Below are 21,895 nucleotides of genomic sequence, written 5' to 3'. Positions count from 1 at the left end.
CGTGTAAATTGTGTTATGAATTAATCGAAATTCTTCAGCTCAAATCAAGCGGCAGTGAAATCGATGTTAGTCAACGCAATGCCAACATACGGAATCTCTTTACACCAACGCCGGCTGCAATGGCCAAGCGTAAGGAGGCACGAAAGCGTAGCCAGAGCAGTGTTAGTCTCCAGCGTAACCATTCGGAAATGGAAATGGGCCAAAACTACTTGTACAATGGCAATAATGGTAATCACTATGCTGATGATAATGATGATCAACATGGCATGGGAGTCTTGAACGCCTTGGGCATAAATCAATTGCCAATGACTGGGAATCAATCAGCAATGAAACAATACCATGCCGTTAACGGTTATGGCCAGAACAAAGCCAGCCACAAGGACGGCCAGAGCAACAGTAACAAAAGCAACAATGGCTGGCATCAGAGCGCATTCGAATTGGCCATGAAGCCAGCTTCTGGTTCAGCCTTAGTTCATGCTCCACCACCAGTGCCTTTGCGTTCTCGTCAGCACAAAAGCTGGAAGTCAACGAGCCAGCTGGAAAATTTTATTAACAGCAACGAAGAGAAACAGTCAAAGCATCTGCAGATGGAGCTGGAGTTGGAGCAGCAGCAGCAGGACATGGCTGTTGACTTTGGTAATGAAATGACCTGGGGCAAATCTGTAGAGAAATCGCAGGCATTGAATCACCTGAGAACGTTGTCGCCTTCATCGTTGTCGTCAGTGCAAGCAAGATTTTCCCTTGCCGCTAATGCTTATGATAATAATGATTTTAACATTGATGATTATGATGCTCATGATGATGATGACGCCCCTGCCACTGCCACTGGTAAGCTGCTGCCGGACAAGGAGCAGCGTGAAAGTTTGCACAGCCAAAGGTAAATTGACAAAGCGCCAAAGCAAAGCAGAGTACAAAAAAGAGTACACAAAAAAAAGGCAAACAAAGAAAAGTAATAAGTACAAGAATAAAATAAAAACCCTAAAATGCTGCCAACTAACACAATTGCGATTTGGGTTTCCATTCAATGCCAACATTCTTGCTTTTCCCCTGTTAGTCCACCATCAAGACTTGAACAATTTGTTGAAGTTTTGTCCATCTACAGTCCTTCAATGAGCCAAAAAGTGTAAGCCAAACTAACCTTGACACCCCTGAGCTAACCGAAATTGCAATCGCAACAGTTTGTCCAAGCATTTGCATATCGAATTGCAATTGGAATTGATTGCTTGGACGCTTGGTCGCTTGGTTGCATGGTCGATAGGATAGAAGAGGGTTACTAACCCTATCGGAAATCGAAATGTAGCTCAAGTGCAACCGCTGTATTGCATATAAAGGCAACAACAACAACAAATCGATATGTCTTATGTCAGCTGCACTCAATTTGCGATTGATAGTCCCTACCTCTCACCCTCCATCCCTCTCATCATACATCTATTCGTTTTAACAAGCACACTCATATACAATGAACAACATTCTCGAACTGCATTCAAGCGTACCAGAGAATAAAATCATGCTTAGAATCCGGCGAGAAGGGAGCCGGAGAAGAAGCCATGGAGTATAAAAGAGACGGAGTGGTGGAGTAATGCATTAAGCGTGTCAATTTCTAGCTATTGCACAATCGCTGATTTGATTTGTAACTATAGAGTAAGTTGGGTACGCGGGTTACGCAGCCATCCAAAATGCAATCAGGCATGCCGAATAAGGAGGGCAGCAATGACTACGGTCATGGAGGGCACACACACACACACACACACACAGGAAGGGGGGAAAGATTGAGTTTTAGGGTCCGCGTTCATTGACTGAACAGGCTAATTGAGCTGAGTGAAAGGTAGCGTTAAGGCATTTGTCAAGTTTTGATTGAAAGTGAATTTGATTTATTGCAATTTCCCTTTTCCTTTCTAACATGGAAAAGAAAAAGGAAATATTTCTATTGATAAGCAAATTTTTTGTGCTTCGTTGAACATTAAAAATATACTTAAAAACATTCAAGTTGATTAGAAAACACGAATACATATTAAATAGATTGCTTATATCTTATTAAAGTTTCTATTAAAATTCTACTTTTATTGAAAATGAAGCTCAATTGTATTGGCACCAAACATTGTATAGATACCATGCTTTGGCCAGTTCAAGAGTATACCAATTAGGCCCGTCTAAAAATATATATATTTTTAATTTTGGTTGCGCAATCTGAATGTTTTCCACTACATCTAAGGGAAAATTATCTGTCATTATCTTTGTGATATCTAAATAATCGGCTGTCTAGTTTTTCTCCCCGTATCAATCTTTAATCAATTTCGATCGGCATGAATTCTTATCACTGTCTACGTAATTTTGTGTTTTTTTTTGCCACAACTTACACGTGTTAATTTTTCCATACTATGACGCGTTTAAGTACTCATTGTATACTCTTGCAAAAGAAAGGTTTGTCTATTATGGCCAGAAGCTTGCAACCGAAAAAAGAAAAGTAAAATTGATATCAAGCCAGTTGGTAATAGTTAATAAGACTACTGAAAGCTTTTTATATTTGCAAGTTGATTTTCTTTTCAAACATTTAATGCATGTAGTTAGTTGGAAGAAAAGTAAACTGGTTTCTGTTAGGCCTACAGGGTGATCAGTCAAAAGAGTATATAGCTCTTTGCTGTATAGTCAAATTTAGTTTAGCTCTGTGAATTTGTTTTCTTCTCAATTTTTGCCATTGCTTTCATTTATCTTTTGTCTCTTTGCTTCCCCCTGATTAATAAAAACAAAGCACAAATTGGAAGGGAAATTGCTGTCACTCAGCGACGCGACGACTTTTTTGCTCTAGCGTTGTGTTGTCAGCAATTGCATTAAAACGATGACTTCAGTTGATGTTGCTTTCGCCCTTTCTGCTCTGTCCCCTCCTCCTCTCCTCTGACCAACAGTCTCCCCTAGTGAACTCGACTCAATCGTAAGTGCGGCGTTTAAATATACCGCATCAGTTTAATTTAATGCAACGCAGCAACTTTATCAGGCAACAACAGCAACAGTAACGACGACAACGACAACAACAACAGCGTGTTAAAACAACAAAATGCGACGAAAGCAATTGTTGTTAACTGAAGCTATACCTCACACCCGTTTACACACACACGCAACACGCACACCCAGACATATGTGTGTGTGTGTGTGTGTAGACATTCGATGGCTAGCGCTTATCGCTGATGTTTTGTCTGGATGATTCTCTCTCTAACGTTGTATATATCACCATCATTCCAAGCAAATCCTCCATTCAGTCCTGTCTATAGATTACGTGTGTGCTTTGCATTCAACTGGCCATTGTGTTGCCCCATCATAACCCGATTGGTAATCCGAAACATGGACGTAGAGCGCATTGTGTTAAATACTCAAACGATATTAGTCCAAAAAGGTGATTCTGGATTCATTTGAAACTGTACATTGATTTAATCCGCGTTGTGTTTGTGAAACGTCTTTTGTTTTGTAGACTCTTTGGAACGGTCTAACCGGATGAAACTATTGAGCTACGCCTATGATCCCTTCAATGCCACTTGGCTCAACCAGTCATGCTGTCTGCCTGTCAAATCATCTCGTCATGGATATGAGCTACTGTGTCTTTTTACGCTCACACTACAGTTTTCAGGCGCCAGCAGCGTTGGCAATTGGCACGATATTTGATTTGATTGACGTTGCTATGCTATGCTCTACCCTTCCAAACCAAATTGCTCCTTTTAGCCAACGACAGAGAGAGGCATATGCCGTTTTCTGTCAATTTCTGGTGCCTGCCTTTGTTATATCACTTTACTTATCTATCTGCATATCGTTCGTCGGTTGCTTCGTCTCTAATCAGCAATTTTCGTCCTTACCTTCTCATCCTCTTTTTGTTTCTGTCTTTTTGACATTTAATTTGTGTAACAGTCGCAAGTTTTGGTTATGTCACGTCAGCGAAAAATACTGAAGGAGTAAGACAAGTGCAAGTGTTATGCAAGCATAAGTCTGTCAATCACTGAGCATTGTATTCAATTTGCAATACTTAGTTAGCTAGCTGAGAGAAAACCCCATAATCCTTTAGCAGGAAACGACGTTGCCCCGGGTAACCTCCTGTTTTTGGTTTTGTCAGGTTCGGGCAGGCTTAAATAACCCCATGTTGATTCTTCATGTGGGCAAGCGAAAAAGGTTCGTTAACTTTACACTCGTCTAACAGTCAACTGGCAACAATGGCCATGGCCACCATTTTGAGAGCCATTCCAACAACCGTTCCTGTTATAGTTACAATTCAAATCCTGTCCAAACAACAACAAACAAATTGCAAACAAAAAAAAAATGAAAAATATGCTTCACACACACAGACAGGGGACGAGAGACAAAGAGAGACAATAAAATAGAACTACTACAACCAGACGGCAACAACATTAACAAAACAAAAAAAAAGGGAAATAACAAGAACAAAAATAAATGGCTGCTGTCGCATTTCCGGCAGCAGTCAACATGGCGGATGTCATGACGCCGCCATTGCCGCCGTTATGTAAACCAAACTACCAAATGTCTGTATATGCAAGCCCAAACAAAAATATTGTATTCTTTTTTTTTCTCTCTCTCTCTCTCTCTCTCTCACTTTGTTTTGACTTTCTGAGAAACAATCTCATCAAGTTGGCAGAGATTTAAGTTGTGGCACTTGTGTCGAATGTAACTCTGAAAATATTATGGCTCTAAAGGTGTAAAATCGGTCTAAGTTTTCTGTCTTTAAACAGTAATAAAGAAATTAGATACACTGGGGAAAAATACAATGCAACTGTTATTTTTTCAAAATTAACTAACATAGCGTTGAATATTCTAGAATGACAGATAACCACACGCGTTGTGAAATTTTAAGTTAGACTAGAATAACACAACCGCAGAATGCCGAGTTTCCAACTCCATGTTGAGTCTCACCAAAATTATATTTAACCAATAGAGCCTTCAATTTATAGAAACTCAACACTTTTGTATATAAAATCAGTTAAGATGCCATTCTGTTGATTATACACCCACCGACAGTCTACATAATAATGACAACCATCCTGACATCCTGGCATCACTAGAAAATAGAGTTTGAATCTATTTTGATCTGTTCATCAACATAAAATGCATTCGATTTTATAACACATACTACAAAAGTTATTTAATAAATGGGGAAAATGATCTTAATTCAGTTGGAAAATAGTTTAACTTTGTGTTTATAACCGCACTTATGCGGTCTCTCCTTCAATTTAAGTTTTTCCAAAATCCTGATTTCTTTGATGATTTCTACAGATTCACAAATCCGTTTAATATTTACCAATTGCTGTCTTAACAGTAAATTTGTTTTACCTTATAAAATTTCATACCTATAAAAAATACCTTTAAAAAATTATGATTATATGAATTAAGTTTTTTGTCACACAAAATGTCACTTATATGTCTTTAATTGAAGGAAAAATGAGATTTAGGAAGTTCACACAAGCCAAACAGTCTATAGATCAATTGAGTACTTGTTTTAGTTGATTGGGTTTTTCCTTTTTTTGGCTTGCTTCACTTTATTTAGTTTTTTTTTTTGTTGTACTGCATACGATTCGCGTTATAATTTCATTTTACGACCACATTTGATTGCATTTCATATTGGTTACGCACTAACAACACATTGCCCTGCCTCCTGCCTCCCGCCTCCATCATCTCAATCAATATGAGGCCGCCTATTATTTATTTTGCTCTTGATGATAATAAAAAAAAAACTTTTGCTCTATTTACAGCTATCAGGCAACGGTAGGGCGGTCAGCACCGCTAGCCGAGCGATTGCAGAGATTCCGCAACCGCCAGCAACAGCAGCGAGAGCAGAACGAAGAGCAGGAGCAACAGCAGCAATATTACGTTAGTGCTGATATCGATAACATACCGTTCATTGGCCAAGTTCAGTTATCAGCTGAACAAATAGGCATAGCCAATTTGCATAGCCATAACAATTTCGGAAATTCAACGAATCGTCGGTCAAGTGCGGGCAACGTATCAAGTTTAGTTGATGCCATCGGGCGTTACTCGCCGGAGGCCTTTGATGAGACAGAGCCAGAGCCCGAACTAGAGCCAGACTTTGAGTTAGAGCAGCAGTTCGAAGAAGAATTAACGCCACGACGACGACAACGTGTGCTCATCAAACGGCGCACTGTGCGCACTGCCAAGCAGTCGCCCTTGGCCTCTGCTCGAGCCAACGAGGGAAAGAACGAAAAAACAACAACAACAAAGAGGGAACCAAAAAGTGGCATTGCATGGCTCTCTAGACTGCAAAGCGAAAAGAACAATCAAGTGGTTGGCGCAACAACAACATCAACATCAATACCAACATCTACATCTACAGCAACTCAAAGTCAACTAGAAACCAAGAACAACAGCAACAATCCAATCATGGCCGTCCTGCGAACTATGAAGTTAAAGGAGCGTCTGGCCATAAGCTTGGGTGCCACTTTAGTCTTACTCACACTTCTGCTCATTGTCGATGTGCAAATGGATTTTGGTGTGGCCAATCGTCACCTCTTGCAGCAGCAGCAACAGCAGCAACAACAGCAACATCAAAAACTCCGTTTTGGCAGCAACGTCAACGATTACGATGCAGCCAGCGGCAAAGGAGCAATGGGTGCTGGTATATTGCATGAGTTCAAACGCAAATTCTTACAAAAGAGGTAGGTGAATCCGATATGATTGAATTAAGACCAAATATCACTGGATCTGGGCATTGATTGTGTGGCTTTCATGCTCTGGATAAACATTCTTTGGGTATTAAAAAATTATACACAAATCTCAAGGAGGTCAGTTTTAGTTTTATGGCCTTACACCGGCTCACCCTCACCTCCATACCACAGACAGAAAAAAAGGACGACCAGGTACATAATTCAATTTAGTTGAATGCAACAAAAGTTGCAATAAAACTTGGTTGGCTCGGTATTAAAACGTAATTTGCTACTACCCTCAAAAAGAGGAAGAGGGAAAAAATGACAGTAGAAGGGAACGCAAAAAATGGGTACATTAAACCCCAAGAAACTTCTTGGAAAACTACACAAGTCGACGTCGACCTGTGGGAGGGAAAAATTTTAATGCCCCTGTATAATAGGTAGCATGGGTAGAAGTAGGTTTGGAGAGGGCTTTAGGGGGATCCCAAGTCGCTTTACATTTGCGCTTTTCTCCAGCTGCGTTAAATGGTATGTGCGGCGGGTCTGCGGCGGAAGCCGAGTAATAAAACATCAAAATGACGCAGCAAGGCGCAAGGCGGAAGGCAACCTGTTAAGTCCTTTCCTTTCAGGTGCAACAAACGATGGCAACGCCAACCAACCATCGGGCCAACCAACCAACCAGCGTACCAAAACAGAACTGAACTTAGACTCCGTCTGTGACTACGACTCGACTCCATTCGACCTGACCTGAACTGACAGCAGCGGCAACATAAAACGCCAATGTTTAGCCAGTAAATATTTAATTAATTCATAAGTCGCTTGCCACTGCCTCAACAGAAGCAACAACAAAAACGATGAAGAAAATGGAATGAAAAAATAAAAACAACAAAAACGGAAAAGAAAAACGCTTGCCATATTTTCCCGGTCAAAAGCTGCGTGAGCTTCTTTTGCCAAGGCAAATGCAAAATTATGATGCCTTCTTCCATGATTCTCTCCTCCTTTACCCCACGTCCAAAACGTCTCTTGTGGCTGTATCTGCATTGGGTGGGTGGTTTGTTCGGTTCCGTGAAACGTAATAAATTCTATTTAAGCATCAAATGTTTGGCCTCAACCTCCACCAGAGACACCCAGCTCCTGCTGCTCCTCCTTTTCGTGTCATCTAGTGATTCTCCTCCTGCTTTATAAGTTTTTAATTATTTCATTAAAAACTGTACCATCATCATGGTGATGCTATAGATGTTTTTTGTTATCTGGAAAAGCGGTTAAACGGGGGAAAAAAACCAATATGAATTCCTACTGCAGCATCTCTTTAATTGCCCACTTACAGCCAGGGCCGTGCTCACGGCCAATGGCAAAACTCCAAGCAGTTGAATCGTTTCCGGTCTCTGAGATTTAGCCAGCATGAAGAGCACCATACGTTGTTGTTCTGCACTCAGATTATAGAATGATATATTATAGATTTCGTACATGATGTCGTCATTCTGTCAAATGGCCAAAACGTGATTATTATTCAGGCTCCAGTAGTAACTTGTAACTAATTAATGCTTACACAATTCTCAAGCAGGGTACCCAATATGCAATAGAGATACATATTAGGAATAATGCATATTAAATATGGATAGGCGGCCAGCCATTCTGTTGTCAGGGTAACAAATATGGTCAACACAATGCAGACAGCTGAGGTTGTTATTTGCACCGAAACCATGCTATAGAAAACATCATTACAATCGCAGACGAATCTGAAATATTAATTATTTCGAGAATAATGTCAAGAAATTTACACATAACCGTGTTAAAACATACGATTGATATTTTTGTTGCCATTCAATAATATTTGTTAACATTTTGGTGGCCTGTTTGTTTTTCTCTTTCGACTGCTCTTCCGACTGCTCTTCCACATATAAGTTAAGAGACCGCACCTTGAGCCTTAATATATCGGCAAAGATAAACGATTGCAGCAAATAGATTATGATGCATATATCTCCGGCATAAAGACCGAAACCACCACAACAAATACACAATGCATGTGCACTTTGTGTCAATATGTAGCCAATTTGGCCACTTGGATCTACTCCAGGAATCCGAAAATGCATAATCATATAACGATTGCCAGTCACCAAGCCTGCAATTAGAGGTGTACCCACCATGCCGAACATTGCCAGGATATAGGATATGGCAGTTGCGATAAGTGACCGCTTTGTACGATGTAAACTCTGCCACAGAATATCCTTATAGCCATCATCGTACAACTCCATGCCCTCTGGATCTGCCTCCATTTCGTATTCTTCATAAATTCCAGTGATTATCTGCATCAAATCGTAGACTTGGCGTGCTGTAGATACTCCAGTATACAATTTATTTACACCCTGGACGGCGCTGCCGATCATGCAACATGCTTGTAAGCCAAACATCCAGTTCATCTCTTCGATAACAGTGAAAACCGTAAAGCATATATAGATCGTAATTATGGCCGTAACTATCGCTGTAATCACATTAAATCGATAGTTCGGCACATAGATATCAGCGCCAAGTATTTTTCCAATGAAGCGCACAAAGCGCATAATCCCCGTAAAGGATTCACTGGGACGAAAACCGTTTGACGACATCCTTAACTTCTCAACTGTGACTAAATTTCTCAAAAGTTCTTCCATGTATTAAATAAGGGGTTAAAATTACTCTGCTTTGGGAGCTTCAGCGGCTGCAAGTGACATTGTCGCAACTACTTAAATAATAGCTTAATTATCCACGTGTCCAACACATGTCCAACTATCGACCAATGGTGACTTGTAGTCTGTTATATGTATATTGTACATCCTTTTATTCGTATGGCCTGGCTCAATCCCCGTGGCTAAATGGCACGTGACATTTTAATGAGGAAAGTTTTGCAATAATGTTTAATTAAGTGCATGCCCCAAAATCATCGATCAAGCTTTGAATGTGCAACACAACGCAACTTGCGGCAAAGCTGCTATTGACAAAGGCTCCCTGTTAATCGGCTTTGGCCACAGAATCAATTTAGCATATTGCATAAATACAAAGCCACTGGCAGGAGCGAGTACTAGATAAAATGTAGGGGAGGAATACTTACGATTCATTCAGGTCCGGATTATGAGATGTGATATGGTATAGTGATTTTGATTAAAAGTGTGCAACGCATAGAAGGAAGCAACTTTAACCATATAAAGAATATACATTTTTGATCAGCACGACGCTACGAGTTTATAATATCATGTCCGTCCGTCCTATATCATACAGCTCCCATAGAAACGACCGGTCGAAAACAGTGGCTTTTATCAAAACTTTGTTACTTTTTATTTCACATGATTGCCCTAAAATTTAATATTTTTCACTTTAATGGAGATTTACAAATCCTAACTTCCCTAAACACTAGACAATTACATAAATACATTCATAAACCAAATAACTGTGTGAATGGAGCTCAAGTATTCAATTCGTTGAAGGACACAAGCTCAAAAAATAACTAAATAATTATTGTTAAATGAATTCTTGCTAATTTTTGTTAAAAAGATTTAGGTATAATCGAATCCTATTTTCTCTTACAGTTAGTTGTGACAAGTCAATGACTCACAATTCACCAATTGAAGACGTAACTCTATTTGTTTATCGAACATCAAATACTTTGTTTCATGAACTCGTTCAAGCGAATAAAGTTTTGAGTTTTGAGACCTTTCATAAACCGAGTGAATCGTTTGTTCTTTTGAATGTCAAGTTTGTACATTGAAGTCAAGGTTAGACACTGAAAAAACAGCAAGATAGTTTATGTGATCTGAGTTGGTGAACATTATATCGGATTATCCTATTTAAATATTTATAACATTATATAGATTAGCCATCTATTAAGCCCAATCATAACTTTATCATTCTTTGTGAGCCTTTTTTTATTGTCTAAGCCAAAATCAGTGAAGACTGGACTGAAAGACTCTCCTTATGACAAGTAATAATGGTGTTCAGTACAAAACAAAAGTGACCGATTCTGACTGGTACAATCCTAGCACTACTGATTGATCTAGGGATCAAAGATTAATTTACCAAAGTTGTTGCATGTGAACCTTTCGTATTGGAATTTTAGATGGTATAAGGAAATGTCGTCAGGGTTTCACACTTGCAAAGTTTTATACCTCAGTAGAAGGACAAAAACAATTAACTATGGCATTCTACTAAGTTGGTATAAAACTTTGCAAGTGTGAAACCCTGACGACATTTACTTATTAAGGCAATCTATTTATATGTGTTTCTTAAGAGCAAACGTTCCCAAAAGCTGCTAGAATCTTAAGCCAATTGACACAATCATATCAGAATTCGCAAAAATTGTTTCGTGACCCCAATAAGCTCTAATCCGCCCCTGATATAACACAGCCAGATAGACAAATGGCGAAGGGAAAAGAAGGATAGAGATTTTTAATACTTATTACCACATAAAGTGGCATTATGTGGTAAGTGTTTGTGCGTCTGTCTGCCTCTCTAACTGTGCCTGTGTGTTTGTGTGGTTCTGAGTACGCGTGTGTGTGTGTGCGCATTTACTCTGTTTTTGGCCATAAAGCGAGTAAAATCTGCACATGCCTTTTGTTATGGTGAGGAAAATTCTTAATAAGCCCTTTGGCAAAATGAAAGCGGCTTTCTCGGTTTGGCGACTGCAAAACAAACCATAACAAATACTCACATAGAGACACACACACAACACACACTTGAAAAAAGTTAAAAGTACACCCAGCCGACGCCGACTGATGGCAACTGTTTAATTGAAAAACTTTCGCATACCTACTCCTAGCACACATTTAATCGTTCACCTTTGGCTTGTAATACTTTTCCACCCACACTCACTCGCACATTTAACTTGAAAGTGAGGAAAAGGCTTAAGACAATTTGGAAAAAATTTAATACGACAGCACATAAAGTTTTCAACCAAGTATTATTTTATCTTTATTTTCCTTTGTTGTATTCCTTTATGCTGTGGCCCAGCTCAGATTTTTTTTTTGGGCCCAAAAGTTCTAAGCCATTCGTCTAATGATGCAAATTTCACATTTCCTATTTTCTCATGTGTAACTAACTAGACCTCGTCATTATACTGCAAAGCTAAAAACATTTAAATACATATATATTTAGTCATTTATTTTAACGAGCCTAGGCCCAGGGCCAGGTGGAGGCCTAAGGTTAAGGTAAGAGCAATTCCCATACAGAAAACGATCTTAAAATTTCAAGCAGCTGCAACTGCAAAACAGTTAAGACTTTTATGACAAATTCAAAAACTTTAATTTATTTCTGAAAAGCACTTTTGGTACAAGGACTAAACTACGACAGATTACTACACATATGACTATGGGCTGTACATTAGGGCAATGTTTGACTTATTTATAAAAGTCTGAAAATTATATCTTTAGGAATCCAACATATTGATAAAATTTTGGATTGAATTATACAGGGCAGATGCAGTTCATATTTTTTTTTTAGTTTCTTAAATCAGCTAATAGTTGTGTGAAAACTAATGAGGAAATGTGTGTTTTATTTTGTTGGATTCTTTGTTGAAAATCTGTTCTTAATAGTTATTATTAAATTAAATGACTATATTGAAAGGGGTATCACTGAGGGATGCAGCAAGGAAGATACAGAAAGTTTTAAACAAATATTTAAGGCGACTTCTAATATTTAAGCAGTCAATTTGTGCCACTGTAACACTTTTGAAAATCCAGAGAGTTGCTTACATGAGAATCGGAGACCGAGGATGTCTTCTCTAAACACACACAGACACACACATACACTTGGAGAAAGAGAGTGAGACAAGAGCCAGCAGTTTTAGTTTACTGCTGTTGGGTTTATTTTTCTTGTATGGCCCCACACTCCTTGGGAACCTAACTCAGTATATGTATGTACATCTTAGATAAATGCAGCTCAACAAAGTTTCAACTTACCTGCCAGTGCGTGTCTTTATATGCTTAGCCATGGGGCACTTAGCTGAACGACTACTGCTACTGCCATTCTTCGGTCTGCTGCAGTTAAGAGCAAGGACCACTTGGCAGTTGCAATTAGCAGCAGGAGAGCTTCAGACCATTGTCAAGTGTGCCCCAACTAATTATGGCCCCGTAAATTTGTTCTCTACCACATTTTTTTTGCCCATGTATTAATCTTTCTCAATTTTTTTCCTCTTTCTGTTTTGGCATTTGCAGCAATTCATCGGGCTCCAAAGAGGCATCCACTCAAGCCACTGGCAGTCAAAGTGGCGGGGTGGCCGGCACAAGCGGTCAAGATGGTGGAGGCAGTGCAGCTGGCGGAGGTGCTGGTGCTGGAGCCGGCTCTGGCGGCATGTCCACACGAAAACCCATACCACACGATCGGTATGTGGATCTACAGAAGCTTCTGCTTACCGATGAGTACTCGCATGTCATAGCCGACAATGCGCCGGATGTGACAATGGATAATCCAACGTTGGGCGAGATGTTGCACCTGAGAGGGGGGTAAGTGCCTTTGCAAAAGAAAATTCAGTATAAGTTGGCCAAGAAAAAAAAAGAGGAAAAATTCAATTTCCCCTGAGCGGAAGGTATAATGCTTAGAGTGTTTTTTTACACACATAGACCCAGAATCAGACCCAAGACTAGACCATGTCTAAAATCCCAGAGTCACAGACACAGACGAAGAGCCTCTATCGTTATGCTACTGGTACTTTTTGGCTTCAACGGAATTGAAATGATTTTTATTGAAATTTACGCTCCATTTACGTGACACATTTACGTTTTAGCCATTTGCTCCAACGTTTACGCTTTGCTTTTTCTCTGTGTCTCTCCCTCCCTCATGGCCCATCTCTAGTTAAGTGTTGCCTGATTGTCGTTGCTAGCGTTCTTATTGCTGTTGTTGTTGTAGCTGTTGACAACGATGAGAGATGCCGCTTAGCGATAACGTTGATGACTTTGCTTGTCTCAACATTGCGTATGCGTAATTTCATACGAGCACAATCAAATAAAATTGCAATAAAGAAATCAATGTGGATTTCCACCATCCACAAAACCCAAACCTCTCAAAAAACACAAGTCCAATATACCAAAACCCAAAACCCAAGCCCAAAACGGAAGCTCGACTCTCAATTTGAACCCAAAACCGTACTCTTGAGCAGTTACCGTGGCAAAGTCGTGGTCTCCCTTCCATCTTCAACTTAATGCTGCAATGAAATTTATTTCGTTGAGTTTTCCAGTAATCAGCTTAGTTTTCTTTCTTTTCCCCTCTTCACCTCTTAACGTTTTCTTTCTTACGTTTACGAGACGCACAGACACTCAAAAAAATGTTGAAGCACCAAAATCGTTTTCGTTTTCCTCTTCCCTTTATTTTTTTTTTATTGAAAATTGAAAACGTAGCGTATGAGTAATTTCATTTGCCTCAATAGTTGGCTAAAGTTGCAGGAAGAGAAAATAAGAAGAAGAGGAAAAAAAGAAGCCAAAATGGTAGAGAGAAAGCGAAATCGAGAAGGAGAAAGGGTTAGGTGGAAAATGCAAAGTGGCAAAAACTTGTCAAACTTAAAAGTTTGCTGTTTGTTATTGTTGTTGTAGACGAGTGGGTGTGTCTGTTTGTTGGTGTGTGTGTGTGTGTGTATATATGTTTGTATGTTTGTGTGTGGATAAGTGGGCGTTGGCATTAGCATAAAATGCTTGATTTTCTAATTTATAGCACATCACCGAAAACCAAGCTGAAACTTTTCTCCTTCTCCTCTGCTGTTCTCTTCTTTACTTTTGATTTTTTTTTATTTTTTTGTGCTGCACGTAGCACAAATGCAAATTTCATTAACAAGCGAAATTGCTGCCAGTAAAAGTGCAAAAAAAGGGAACGACAACAAGTGAAAAAAAAGAAAGGAAAAGGGATTGCTTGTTTTATAGAGATAAAAAGAGAGGGAGGGATATGAAGGTATGAGATACACTTACACGATAAGCACGCTTAGAATAATCAAAAGAGGGAGAAGATGCTACTTTTTTTCACAATTCGCAAAATTGATCTCAGAATCTTTCAAGAATCGTATTATCTTAAATTTTGCAAACTTTTAAGATTTTTGTTAATGTAAGTTAAATGGAAGGTTTTGTGCCTTTTACTTGGTAAAAAGGAAATTGTTGTAAAAGAAAATGAAATTTCCAACTTGTCAACTAGCGATTCAATCCATTCATTTAAATTGATTCTTACATATATTTTTGCCTGATAGGAATTTTCTTTTTTACTGCATTCCGTTACAAGCCTTATCCTTATTTCATGTTACCCTTTAAGGCTATTGTTAAAATTTTTGTACTTATATGTTAGCTGAAATTGGATCAACATATAGTTAGTTGGCTGGCTGCTGTCGCCAAAAAAGAGAGAGAGAGTTATATCTCATTAAAATTCTGTCGTTTCGCGCTTGGCATTGTGAAGTTGAGCAGCCGCTGGAGACACGCCTGGCCTGGTGCAATGCTTCTCCATGCTCCTCGAATCTCCTTCTCCTCATATCTCGTCTATGTAGTTATATATGCCTGACATTGTCTTTTATCTCTTCGAGCCTCTTCGCTTTGCGGCTTTTTGTTCTCGTTCAGTCAGCGCTTTTGCATACAGCCGAAAAGTATGCAACGCTCATGCCGCTGCTGCTACTCAGGTAGCTCTGCAGCAAAAAAAAGCAACTAAGAGGCAAAGAGAATATAAAGAAAAGGTGGGAAGAAAAAAATGCAAATTCATCTAAAATTACACAAGATGATATATTACACAGGGCGACAGTCTAAAAAGTCAGGTACATGGCCAAAATTGGCTAAAATATAATTAGTTAAAAAAAAGTTTTCACAGATGCCACTGAATCAGCACAAGTCCTGTGAATGTCCTGGCATCCTCATTGGACTGGCGTTTAATTAGTATGACAAATTTTTAATTAGCCTGCAATTGCGGTCGCGTTAAACTTGGGGTTTGTAGAGTTTGTGAATCCGAAATCTTATTTCATCAACAAAAACAACAAAGAAAAATCACAAAAAAAGAGAAAAAACGGAAAAAACACTCGACTGCAAATTGAGCAGCTGTCGACCCGGATCTTGGTTTGGGTAATCAAAGACTATGCTCAATGTCGGGTGAGTGTGTAAAACTCTGAGAACGTGCTGACATTTTGCGCCACATCCTATCCTGGTGCCGCTGCCTTGTACACTCCTTGTGCTATTCTCGGCTGTTAGCCGCCCATTCTTGTAGTTCTCAGCTTGGTCGTCTCGATCCCAGCTGCAGCTGTTTGGGCTGTCATTGGTTTTAATGCTCGCCGCTGAAGTTTTATCCTCGCTACAATATAAGTTTAATTTCACTTTTGTTTTTTTTTCTTCCTCTCTTTCAAGTCCCTATCCCCACCATCCTTGGAACTCGGTTAAAAGTGTCCGCCCCGTGGTCCTTTCATCTGAGCTGTGTGCTGCAATCTTGGTCCATCCATTGGTTGGTTGGTCGCGGCCGCAAAATTTCACACGCACAAAGTTTTCGCTTGTCTCCTACTTTCAGTACCCCACGCCCTTGCATTTCCATCTTTCTTACTCTATCCATCTCTTTCTCTATGTGTATATGTGTGTGTGTGTGTGTGTGTATGTTCTAAGCAGCACACGATGTGGCTGTGGCTGGAGCTGTCTCTGTCTGTGTCCTCTGCTGTGGCTTCCACTTTGAGGATGGCCCAGCTGGCAAGAAGGTACTGCGTTTGGTAAAAAGTTTACTGGCGTTTTTCTTATGCTGAAACAATTGCTAGGCGGGGACAGCATGAGGAGTAAAAGGACAGCAGCATAGCAAAGGACAGCCCAGGATAGAGAAGGGACTAAACAGTAAAGGGACGATGTCGAGGCTTAGGCAAAAGGCCAGGACATGCCGACTGACAGCTGTTATTATAGTACCTACAGTCAGGATAACAACAGCAGCAAAATCATCAGAAGCGAGTGCGGAAGCGAGAGCGGGAAGGGCTGGAGGAAAAATAACAAGTGAAAGCAAGACACTTGTCCGGTCTTAATATTCACCGAGTTTTATTTAAAGTTGAAAGAATCTTTTATGCACACAATGGGCAAAAATACGTGACTTAATATCAAAATAATATCAAATGCATCGAGAAGACTTATTGAAAGTCTCAACTTATTTCATATGTATAGATTATATTATGGTCAATTTTCTCTTCCATCTCTTCTAAGCTTTGTACTCATATTTTTAAGAAGACATTGCATTGCTTATATACTCCACTGTGCCCCCTTTTCAACGGAGCATAATTAAGCTGATTAACGTGATCCTTGAGTAAGGACTGGTTTCCCTTTCCCACAATTTAATATTATTTCCTCAAAACATAATTCAAAGTAAACTTTTAGTTAAAGCAAACAATTATTTAAAAAATTCCTTTTTCAATTATATGTATTTCTTTTCTGGTCTGTGGTATTTTTGTTTAAGTTGTCATCACAAGGGAATAACACGAATCTGTGGATGGATTAAATAAAGAGTTAGGGAAGGAGACATTGTCGGTTGGCTGGTTGGATGGCTGGTTGGGTCTTGACTAGTTGGATGGTGGGTTTTAAGTGCCATGCGTTGCTGTCAGTGCGGCTGTCAGCGTTTTGTCTGTATTCTGGCCATGTGCCGCGTGCCCATGCTAATTCCCCTCAACACCGTTTTCGCGCTTGCTTTCTATCGTTGTCTCAATATGTGTGTGTGTGTGTGTGTGTGTCTGTCTATCTCTCTATGGGTAATGCATTGCATAAAAATAATGCGATTTTGCTTTGGTGACTACCGGCCGCTGCAACTGATTTACGTGACTCAATTACCAAAGGGATTTCGGGTGCAGCAGCAACAGCTGATAGTTTAGTTACTACCTCTCTCTCTTCCCCTCTTTTTCACTCGCTATCTAGCACCCCTTTTTCTTTCTTGAGTCTATGTATAACCTATTGGCTACTGTAACATCCTAACAAGCCGCTAACCACAACATATTGCCACTTGGACAGCGTCCAGTGCTTAGTCAATGTCCAAAACTGGCTGCTTCATCAATTACAATTTCACGAACCCCCCTCCCCAGCTCCGTTAACATCTCTTCCTCCCACACCCACTTTGAGTCCAAGTGAGTGTGGACCGCATTTGACAAATGAAACATTCGCTGAAATTTGACTTACCATGGCAACAGCACAGAACATACTTTGCACCATGAATGAAGTATGATGAGGGGGTTACTGTCGAGAGCATGTGAGGGGCTAAACCCAATTCAACTCAACTTGGCTCAACGCGACTCAACCACACTTGGTGTCTCAAACGAACCCTTGTCATTGGGCCTTCCGTTTGTGGTTGTCTTCATCATCATCGTCATCATCCTCATCCTCATTTCTGGGTCTTATGCCTAGCAACATGTATAGCTCATGACAATTGCCAACTGCCTTTGACTCTTGCCATGTTACTCTCTAATTGCCGCCAGGCGACTTTAAAAATTTAAAAGCCTTTCTCTTGACTATGAAATGGATATCAGTGGAAAAGTCTGCAGTCTCAGGAAGTTGTCGCCATTTCCATAAAAAGCTAAAATATTGAAAGTCATTCCAGTGGGTGGAGGGTAGACATTTGTTTCCTGCCAACGAACAAAAGGTCCTAGTCCTCGTATCGGTGGTAGTGGTGGTGGTGCTGAGGTGGTTGAGAATGAAGTATCACAGACGTCAACAAGCAAATTATGAATAGAAGTCAGAGACAATGGATCGGGTTACGTGAGTGCAATGGCAAGAGCTGGCGAGGGAGGTGAGGATATGCACAGGATGTGACTACATTATCGTGATAAACATGACAAAAGTTGAGTAACTGAGTTTTGCTAGAAAAGCTGATTCTTAAACATTAAACTAGGTACTAACCAGATAAAGGAATAGACAGAAAACAGAGGAAAAAATTAAAACCACATCCAAAGATGTTGAAACAGAACTGCATAAGCATAAAGTTTACGTAAAAAGGAAAGATTATTTTGGGGGGAAAAGCAACCTAACGGTTAAGAAATATCTAGTGCTCGTCTCTTTGCCTGGCAAAGGATAATAGAGACTGGAGCTGCTGCTGCTGCTGATGACAGATGATGTGACTGTGTGTGTAAAAAGCTGGCACTCGACCACATTTGCAAACCAAATTGTTTTTACAGAACACGCACTATCCCCCTTCGCCTTCAACTTGTTCTTTTTTCCCGCTTGCATTGCTTTGACAAATCAATGTAAGAAATCTTTTATGTGCAACCCAAAAAAAGGAAGGAAGGAACATTTATGTAGCATACTTATGAGCGCAGTCTGATGATGGCAATGAAGACGATGATTGTCTTTCTGCCTGCATCCGAAAAAACGACAGCTGGCTTAGGTTTCGTCTTTCTTTTTTTGTCTTCGATTTCCGATTTATATTATACGTTTCTTTACGTTTTCTCTTCTCTTCTCTTCTTCCGTCTTTCATAGAGCAAATGCCAGCAATTTGGAGCGCTTCCAATTGCGCATCACGAAAAAGGAACTATATGGCGAGCACGACACTCTGGTCGATGCGGTGCTACGTGACATGATCAAGCTGCCAATTCAGCATGTGGGTAAGTATTTGAACTACACTGTCTAAACTGTCTTAAGGACAACACGGAAGAAAGCAAAAATAAACAACAAACGAAATGTTGGCTATAAATACAATATAGTTGGTTGGCCTTGCCATCTTTGCATTTTATATAAGTACATTTCCTCTTTTTGTTTTCTGTTTTATTTTAAGTTATGCTTAACTTAATTATGCAAAAATTTGCCTGGATTATTATATTGAGGTGCTGGCAGGAAACTATTTTCAATTTGAAAGTTTTTCCCTTGCACATTCATTAAAGTTACAATTTATTAATAAGAAACTTTATGCAGTTATGAGCAACAGCACGAACAACAACAAAAAATAAAAAGAAATGAGAAACATGACAACAAATAGGAAAATTAAAATAAGCAAAAGGGAAAACTAATTACTTGTAAAAGGAAGAGTCTTAACATAAAAGAGAAGAGAGCTAGAGAATGAGAGAATGGAGAGTTAGTTGTAGTGAATGACAGACAATGTCTCATAAATGTAACAACTTTTTGCCAAGTGTCTTGAGAACATTTATCACGCATACGCCGCCTCAACTACATAATAGCTAACTTTCTCGCATTTTGCTTCACTTGGCTTAGACTAAGTTTCATTGGCCCCTTTTGAAATAGAAATAGACAAGAGACAACAGACTGCAAAAGTTTATTATTATAGCCAATGAATTCTAATGGAATGTTGTTTTTCAGTTTATGTGTGTGTGTGTGTGTGTGTGTGTGTGGTTTTGTCTACCATATTCAAGATTTGCTTTTAATTTCATTTATTGCCCTTTCTCTTACTTTGTCTCTTTCTTCTTTTCTAGCTTTATTATTGTAATGGTCAATTTTAACGGTTGAATACACACATAAACCCACATTCACACACACACACACGCGCACACAGAGATAGATGCATAATTCTTTTGTGCGGCCATGTTGTATAGCTATTTGTTGCATTTGTTGTTTTTATTTATCGTACGTTGTTGCTGTTGCATTTTTGAGGCTTTTTCTGGTGATGTGAAAAGCTTTGCAATTTAATTGCTATTTAGTCAAGTGTTAATATGCCCATGGACTTTTGGTTTGCAGCAATTTTAATGATTGCATAATTCAAACTGACCGACTCAGCCAAGTGCAAAAAGGTTTTTGCTTCAATTAATTTCGAGTGCCTGCATTTCATTTTACTTCGATTTCGGTTCTGATTTCGTTTGCCGATTTCGATTTTTTTCCCTCAATTTCTCCCTTGCCTTTCACTGATTGGTTTTCTTTTTATTTTCAGTGCAAAAAGAGGGTGGCACCCAGCTGAAATTGATCATTCAATATCCAAATGATATCAAGGCCTTAATGAAGCCCATGCGGTAAGTATTTTTTGGACATGTGTTTTATACAATCAATATATATCATTTTGAGAAGGATGTTGAAGAATTTTCCAGCTTTTTCTCCCTCTCCCTTTTTCACTGTTTGTCGTCATTCCGTTCACTCACTTGTCCGCAACATTTTCCACTCTGACTCTGAGTAAATAAAATTTGTTATATGCCATACGCTGACTTTTCTGCGGCTTGTCAATGAAAATGCCATAAACCAATGCACAATTTAAAACATTTATGCAGTTTTTTAATGAGATTTAAACGCGTTGCCTTGGTCAGTGGTTTTAACTGCTGCCGCTTCTGTTGCTATTGCTCTCTCTGTCTCTCCCTCTCTAGCCACAGTTGAGTTGGTGGCTAGCCAGCAGAAACCGGGCAGCTGCCAAAGTGCAAAGTGTCCTTTTAATGCTGTTCATTTGCAATTTAAATGAAACGTTTTTTAAATTGCATTCCCGTTTCGTGTTGCCGTGTAAGTAATTAAGCTCACACACACAACCAAACACACACATCAGCAACAGTAATGCAGGTGGTTAACATCGACAGCAACTTCAATTCGACTAAAAGTGTTCCGACCCGCAGGATTCTATTCAATTTTCACAGCTTCATTTTTTTTCATTATTATTACGTTCTTCCTTACTCACCATGCATTCCGTGTTCTCAGGTTTCCCAGGGACCAGCAAACGTTGCCCAATCATTTCTACTTCACGGACTATGAGCGACACAATGCCGAGATTGCTGCCTTTCATTTGGACAGGTAAGTTGTCCCTCAACCTTTTAATAGCAGCTCTCAAATTGCAAAGCGAAAAAATCAGTTGGAAATTGTACAACAAAAACCCAATGTAAATCGATAGCAAGCATTTATTTATTTTCAATTTAAATTCTTTCAATTATTATATACAAATATTTATGCAGGGTCACAAAATTGTAAAAATAATTTAAAATGTTCAATTAAATCAAAACTAAAGGGACGACATTGCACTATTTACTTTTGCATGTTCTCTATATATCTATTAGTGAATATTACATCAATTACATGAATTGTAACTGATGGACAATTAAGTTGAATTACATTTGCCAATTAATAATATTTTATAATTTACATTCACATTTACAATTTCGGAAATAACACAAATAATACAAACAAACAAATTGGGCATTTTCAGTTTAAAGCTTCTTGCAATTAGAAAATAATGAACACAAATTCAACAAATTAAAATTCTCACACCTTTCACATATGTATATTCTGTGAGTTGTAAAAATGAGTTGCCATTAAACGATATTTAAAAGTATATTTCAAACCGAACATGACAATAAAAAAGAAAAGCCAGAACGAACCAAAGTCTAATGTCCTTGC

General features: G+C 39.2%; 1 protein-coding gene across 1 annotated transcript in view; it reads left to right on the top strand.

Annotated features, from left to right (window-relative positions):
- Nucleotides 1-21,895, top strand: part of LOC6651576 (extracellular serine/threonine protein CG31145) — a 30,412-nt gene that overhangs the window by 383 nt on the left and 8,134 nt on the right. Inside the window, exons 2-8 of the mRNA XM_023180639.2 lie at nucleotides 39-788; nucleotides 3,267-3,388; nucleotides 5,745-6,665; nucleotides 12,836-13,123; nucleotides 19,058-19,182; nucleotides 20,457-20,535; nucleotides 21,203-21,295. Of these exons, the coding sequence (XP_023036407.1) occupies nucleotides 39-788; nucleotides 3,267-3,388; nucleotides 5,745-6,665; nucleotides 12,836-13,123; nucleotides 19,058-19,182; nucleotides 20,457-20,535; nucleotides 21,203-21,295 (2,378 nt within the window). The remainder of the gene's footprint in view (nucleotides 1-38; nucleotides 789-3,266; nucleotides 3,389-5,744; nucleotides 6,666-12,835; nucleotides 13,124-19,057; nucleotides 19,183-20,456; nucleotides 20,536-21,202; nucleotides 21,296-21,895) is intronic.

The sequence above is a fragment of the Drosophila willistoni genome, chromosome 3R, assembly GCF_018902025.1.
Source record: "Drosophila willistoni isolate 14030-0811.24 chromosome 3R, UCI_dwil_1.1, whole genome shotgun sequence".
NCBI lineage: Eukaryota > Metazoa > Arthropoda > Insecta > Diptera > Drosophilidae > Drosophila > Drosophila willistoni.
This window is presented reverse-complemented; position numbering and strand designations above follow the sequence as displayed.